Genomic DNA, 6,713 nt, shown 5'->3' on the forward strand with positions numbered 1-6,713 from the left:
ACGAGCCTGTGCCTGGTGTGCAGCGTCTACCTCTATCGGAAGGACGCTTCTTTACAAAATTTGTTCAGAAGACCTTCATCATAAACCTATGAGAGCAACCACCCCTCCTCCCGAAGTAATAACCAGTTGGCTGAATTTTGTCAACTTTAACTCCATGAAGAGTCACAGGAGCTGAAGACAACCTCATCTCAAAAGCCTTATTAAGAATCCTAACTAAATACTACCGAAATGAACATCAAGGCGGACGGCGAGCATGCAGCTGCCTCATTCTCCCCGGAATCCCCAGAGCCGCGGGATCAGCACAGGGGTGTTGCGAGGCTGTGGTCACAGGGCAGGGCCGCGCACATGCTCACAAGGGGTCCTGAGACAAACCGTGGTCCGTTCTGGTTTTGGCGGCGGGTCCAGACCATCACAAGGGTCGGGGTGGGGGAATGACGGCGTGGACGCAGGAGCCAGTGGGACGCATCACAAATTTCCCTTTCTAAACTACTTCCATTCTTGTCAAACAGCCAAGGAGGCGGCTCCCAAGCCAGGCTCAGGGGGCACAAATAAATGTCCTCTTTTTAAAATAAAAGCATGAGGGACCAAGACAAGTTTCTAAGGAAGTCCCAGAGTGTGTCTCTGAGAGAAATGGCCCTTATAAGACTCTAGTTTCCTTTTCTTTTTAAAATTCATTTTATTTAAGCCTTTGAGTTGAAGTCCATTCAAAACAGTTAAATGTCCATGTTGCACGCTCCTTCATCAAAGTGCTCAAGTGTCGCGATCTTTCACTCCCAAACAGAATTGCCAAGGTATCCTGACTGTGTCTGCCTTTCTGGGTCTTGGGAAACGGCTCCGTCTGGGACTCAGTGTCTCTCCCTTTAGTCCTTAGACAAGGTCCAGGCCGGAGTCCACCCACCCAGGGACACTCAGCGGCCCCCCAGCCCCGCCCGCACTCTCATGGGCCTGGCGTGTCTCCCTTCCCCTAGCATGGCATAGTCTGTACCCGAGTCGTGAAGCCGGGGAGGAAACTCATCATAAATCATTCAGTTAGCCATTTCTGTAACTTGTCTCTGCCAGTTACTACAGGAGAAGCAGTTCAGAAAAGCCGCTGACAGCATCCGTCATGTGAGGGGAGCTCTGGTTCCTCAGCAGCTCTCACTGTGAGCTTACAAATCCCTGAACCTTTACAAGTTAGCCGAGAATGACCTGGGATGCGCCTTTTTAAAGTGTATGCTTGTCTGAGTAACTGCTGCTCCTGGCTATACACGTATTGACACAAATGATAACGTCCCAGGCAAACCAAGCTGGCCCAGCTGAAAGCCAGCATCAGGCGCCCGTGGGACTACGCACCATGGCCAGCTGTCGTCCTATGTTCCCCACCGTCACGCCTCCCGAGAAGAAGATGCAGGGCAGCCAGGAGCGGATGTAGAGGAAGTCTGGGGACGTGTACCTGCAGGGAGAGGGAGGCATGAGCCCTGCGCGGCGGGCAGGCACACAGCACACGAGCCACGTGAGCACGTGACACCCACGCTCGCCGCCCACCGTGGCCCCCTGGCGCAGGAAGCCAACGCTTTGGAAAAGACCCTGATGCTGGGAAAGACTGAGGGCAGGAGGAAAAGGGGGCTGCAGAGGATGAGATGGCTGGATGGCATCACCAACTCGACGCACATGAGTTTGAGCGAGCTCCAGGAGATGGTGGAGGACAAGGAAGCCCGGTGTGCTGCAGCCCAGCGTGGGTCACAAGGACCTGGACACAGCTTAAGAGGCTGAAGGACAATGCAAAGCTCTCCACCGTGGCTTGGCTGTCCTTAAATTACAGATGGTGCATTTTTATGTGAATCAACAATAAGAAGTGCTTTTAAAGATTTCACGTCTAAGCTCATGCCATGTAATTACAAACAACACGGCATCTCAGCTTCGTGGGTATTCTGAGCAAAACTGGAGTGACAGCTCCCAGGCAGAGGTGACACTTGGGGGCACGTGCTTACTGATAGACTCCGTTGTACACCAGCAGCTGCGTGATCAGGGTGGCGAGGAAGGCGATGGTGATGCCCAGCCCCAGGCCACTTCTTGAACGGTCAAATGTCCACCAGAGGCCCAGAGACAGCGCTGCTAATGTCAAGGAGAGCTGAACGTTATTGGCAAAGTCCAGTTTCTGGTGACGCAAAGTTAAGGAAAAGTGCAACAATTTCTAACACGGTCAAAGACACACAAGCGAGCCCCGGGGCCTACACGTGTGCACCACCTAATTCTCCAGCCTCAGATGCTGCCCGGTGAGCTGCAGAGAGCATGTGCTGGATACAAGGCTACTTGATCAGGATGACCTGGGGCATCTCTGGGATCCCTGCGTCGAAAACTTGACTTTACCAGTCAATGTATTAAAAACTATGCATAAAACCCTGCTTGGATTCATTTCAACCACGAAACAACTATATTCTAGTAAGTCATCCACAGTCCCACTTTTATTTCCTGTTCTTATTAGCAGTTTGAACTGAGCAAGCACAGTCTTTACTCTGTGTCTGCAAGGAGACACCTCATTGGAATGGCATTCAACACGACACGGTCACAGCTGATGGGGACACAGCTGGCCTCCTTCACAACACCACTTTACCAACAGGGGACAAAACAAATGTGTCAGAGCCAGGCTCTCTTGTAATACCTTTTCTTGACATTCTTATCATTAAAATCAGGGTAAAGCAGATTTAAGCAGCAGAAACTCTAAAAACAGCTTTCTCCAGAATTTAAAAATATAATCTCGCTGTCAGAAAGAAACTATAAATGTCTTGACGCCTGGTAAACCATGGCCCGTCTTCCTGAAAACTGCACCGTGTTTTGCCAGGCAGCCCACTGGTGGACGCCAGAACCTGACCTTGAATGTGACCTCCACTGGGAACCCTATTCCTGAGGCCACCTCCTCTGATCAGCGCTGGGCCTTCCCTGGTCATGACCGGGGAGGGCGGAGAAGCAGACGGGCTTCTGCTCTGCCTTCTGGAAGGGTCAGCCAAGAAGAGTGAAGCTCCCGCAACGTCTCACTGCACCACAGGAACCAGGTCTGCACCTTGGAAGGATGGGAGGCAGAAATGGACGGGGAATTTACCAAACCAACTCGGAGGATCCAACAGGTAGTGACCAAGAAAGGGACAGACTAAAGATATCCACTCTGTTCCCAGGGTCATTTTAACTGTCTCCTGAAATGAACTGAAAGGACTTTTCAGGATCATTTTGAAAGCTCTGCTGAGAGGAAAGTGAGCAATGTGGTTTGAAATCATGCTTGTAAGAGATCAGCTCAACTGACCCAGGACGTGACAGACACCCATTAACAGTAACGTCTTAGGATACAGCACTAGCGTGGTTGATGCCAACGAAGACGGCCACGCAGCGCATCACGCTGGCCCACTCGCGCTTGAACTTGTGTGGCTCTCCAAGGTGACTGTCGATGCAGGGGTACAGCAGGCCGACCACAGCTGCGGGGAAAGACAAGACGGCAGGGTCTGAGCACGCCAGCAGAGACGACGCGACTGCCTCATGGGGATCATTAACGCGATATTCAAACCATTCCCTTTCCTAGATTTACCAGCCATCAGGTATTTAAACTAACTTTACATCTTTTATTTTTAAACTAATGTTACATCTTTGTTCTCCTTGAATACAAGCCAAAAGACCCACATCATTTTGTACAATTTTAAATAAAACTGGGGCTGTTTGGCTTGACCTACAGAAGGAATGGAGCCAGGGGTTTAATTATCCACACGGGAAGCACCCCCGCACTTCTGCTGGTGGCTGGCCGGGAGGCAGGCCAGGTGGAGCCAGCCAGGTACTGAGGCTTGAGTCATGCACGGCGCCCCTGGTGTCCCACGAGAAGGGCCCAGTTCAGGTCCCAAACAGAGGAACAAGCAACACAGCCTCAGGCCAAGAGTTGATGAAATAGTTCCAATTTCATAATACATTTTATCCAGTTCTGATTTTGGACTTTTTTTTGAGGGGGGTGGGGACCCACATGGCATAGATTGTGGGATCTTAGTTCCCTGACCAGGGATTGAACCTGGACAACCACAGTGAAAGCACTGAGTCCTAACCACTAGACTGCCAGGGAATTCCCGTAATTCTGGAGTCTTGAAAAATGGAACCCAAACAGTTCTATCACTTAAGTCACTATATCTTAACCTTAACCTTTCAGATTCAAGTAGGTGAAAATGTACTATGGAATCTTCCCTTTATGCTCCTGACTGATGGCTTAAAAAAAGCAGCTAGAGTACCAGACATCACGTACAGATATCCCTGGAATTCCTTGAAGCTTCTGTTACAAATAAAGCCTAAACCAAATGGTTCGACGGTTTTGAGATCAACTGTTTCAGTCAAAAAAACTACTGTATCATATGAGAATGAAGACGGAAGTGCACATCTGGGCCTAGTGCCCAAAAGGGCATGCTGGCAGGGCTTAGAAAACAGAGCAGGAGCCCACCTTCCTGAGAACGGTGCGAACCTTCTCCCCACAGCACCCCTCCCCTGAGGGTCACCACTCCAGCCTGGGGCCTGCCCCTGCTCTAAGGGAGGCTGCTGACGAGGCACCGTTCCCAGTGCAGGGGACACACCCAGCTATGGACGGCGGGCCTGCCACTCGGCGTGGCCCCTTGTGGTTCCCACGGCTGTGAAATGGAGCTGCAGCAGAGTCTCGTAAGGACCAGGGGAAGCGAAAGATATCAAACAGTCCATAAACGCCAACCACGGAGCAGCCAGGAGCCGGCCTGGTCACCCAGGTCCACACCTGTCCTGCCCCCTAGCCCAGGACGCCCGCCAGGGGCAGGCTGCTCACTGCACTTCAACCACCGGCAGACCTTAGGCCACAGCAAACGCTGGGTGACCAGAGAAGTCCTAAGCGCCCTACTGGGCTGAGATCAATTCAGTGTTTTTACCTAAAACCAGCCAGACGACCAAGAAATTTTACTCAGAGGTATAGTCCATCTGTCTAGTCTGTTAAGACTGCAGACTCTGGGTCAGGTTTTGTGGCTGGGCAGGTGCAGTAAAAGCTAAACTCTGAATAAGACATTTGTTTTCCTTCATCCAGGGACCCCGGTGTTTTTTTTTGGAGGGGGGCAGGGGAAAGGCCTGGCTTTGGCACGTTCACAGGGCCATCCTGAAAAAGGAAGTGCAAGAAGCCACTGGGGCAGCTCTGCCCACTCGCCCACGTGACGGTTTGTTTTCGGTTGCCCGGCTGGTAGCATGTTCCCAGGGCCAGCCAATCACGTGGCAGTTCCTCGGCTCACCAGTTCCGCTGGTGGCCAATGGCGCGGCTTGCTCGGGGTAACAGCTGTGGGCCCCTCAACACTGTCCTCAGGGCCAGATCAGAAAGAGGGAAGGACCTCGGTCAGCCTGGCACGGGCGAGGAACAGCCAATCACTGCCCCGCCTGGTCCCCATCACCAGCATCCAGAGTCCTGGCATCTGGGCTCCTGCCTCTCGCCCCTTCTCCTCTAGATACGCTCACTGGAGAGGCACACCGCCCCTCTGTGGATGGTTCCATTCTCAAATAAACAGTTCTCAGAGGCCCAACACACTTCCTAACCCAACAGACATCTCCAGTGTCTACTCACCCGCTGCTGTCCCGCAGCATGGAGGAACCCACCAGGCGGAGGAGAAGATGGTGGCGATGACCTCGTCCGGGAACAGGGTGACGTTCCTCTGGACCTGCAGGAGGTTGAGCACCAAGGCCAGGACCACCCCCACCGAGAACAGCACCAGGCTCCTCTGCACCAAGTGGTGATGCCAGCTGTTGACGTGGCCGCTGCTGCCCTGGCCCCCCACACCAGCGCTCTGAGGCCCGTGAGCGGGGTCAGTGCCCAGGGCGCCATGGGCTGCCAGCAGAGAGGGGCCTGACCCCGAGGAGTTGATCATCTCTCCTGCTTTGGCCACCAGCCCTCTGGCGCTGGCCCTCGGGTGGCTTCTGTGCTTCGTGCCCTTGGCACAGGAACCTCTCCAGAGGTGGTCGTCCAGTCTGGGCATGAGCCACCCGCCTGCAGGCTTTCCTAGAACGAAAAGGGGGCGTGGAGGTGGAACCCAGATCAAGTTCACTTCCAAAGGAGGTCAGGTCCAGGGAGGCCCACTCAAGGAGGGCTCTGCTCTGGTTCACCACCAGCAGGTCCAGGAAAACCCCCAAGGCCCTCCGGGACTTAGTCACACCGGGCAGGTGCCCTGGGGTTGGGAGCAGCTGCCAAGGATCCTGCCCACAGCCCCGGCCAGGCAGATGCACCGACTGCTTTCCGAGGCAGGCAGGTTAGGTGCATCTGAGCGTTGCGCTCCCGCCACGACGCCCCTCCACAGAAGCCCTGAAGTTCTGGCCCGTCCAGTCCAGAAGTTTTCCAGACCCCGTCCGTCTGCAGGAGATGGACTCAGCCAGGCAGGACCTGGGGCAGGTTGTCCCAGGACAAGTTGCTGGGGTCCTCCCGATCCGGGAGGCGCATCGGCAGAGCGCACCTGGGGGTCGCGGGTGCTGGGCCCCCGCGCAGGGACCGGGGCTGGGGTCAGGGCTGGGGCCCAGGCCCGAGAGTCCCCCAAAGGAAAGCGGCCTAGAAGGGAGGCTCTGGAGTGGAGGGGTCGGCACCCGGACATCCCAGTCCGGCCCGCCTCGGAGCCCCCACCCCGCCGCCCTCGCCGCGCCCCGCGTACCTGGCCGAGGGGCGCCCGCCTGCGGGCTCGCCGAGGGAGGAGGGACGCGGAGGAGTGTACCGGCCCAGA

General features: G+C 54.7%; 1 protein-coding gene across 2 annotated transcripts in view; it reads right to left on the reverse strand.

Annotated features, from left to right (window-relative positions):
• Nucleotides 1-6,707, reverse strand: part of INSIG1 (insulin induced gene 1) — a 12,514-nt gene extending 5,807 nt beyond the window's left edge. Inside the window, exons 1-5 of one of the 2 annotated variants that reach the window (XM_010829266.1) lie at nt 6,645-6,707; nt 5,573-6,004; nt 3,322-3,446; nt 1,971-2,137; nt 1,333-1,432 (exon numbers count right to left, since the gene is read on the reverse strand). In XM_010829266.1, coding sequence (XP_010827568.1) covers nt 1,333-1,432; nt 1,971-2,137; nt 3,322-3,446; nt 5,573-5,981 — 801 coding nt within the window. In that variant the 5' untranslated portion in view covers nt 5,982-6,004; nt 6,645-6,707. The remainder of the gene's footprint in view (nt 1-1,332; nt 1,433-1,970; nt 2,138-3,321; nt 3,447-5,572; nt 6,005-6,644) is intronic. The other variant, XM_010829265.1, reaches the window with a different exon arrangement.
• Nucleotides 6,708-6,713: the final 6 nt, after the last annotated feature.

Source organism: Bison bison, unplaced genomic scaffold (assembly GCF_000754665.1).
Source record: "Bison bison bison isolate TAMUID 2011002044 unplaced genomic scaffold, Bison_UMD1.0 scf7180017864503, whole genome shotgun sequence".
NCBI classification, from domain to species: Eukaryota; Metazoa; Chordata; class Mammalia; order Artiodactyla; family Bovidae; genus Bison; species Bison bison.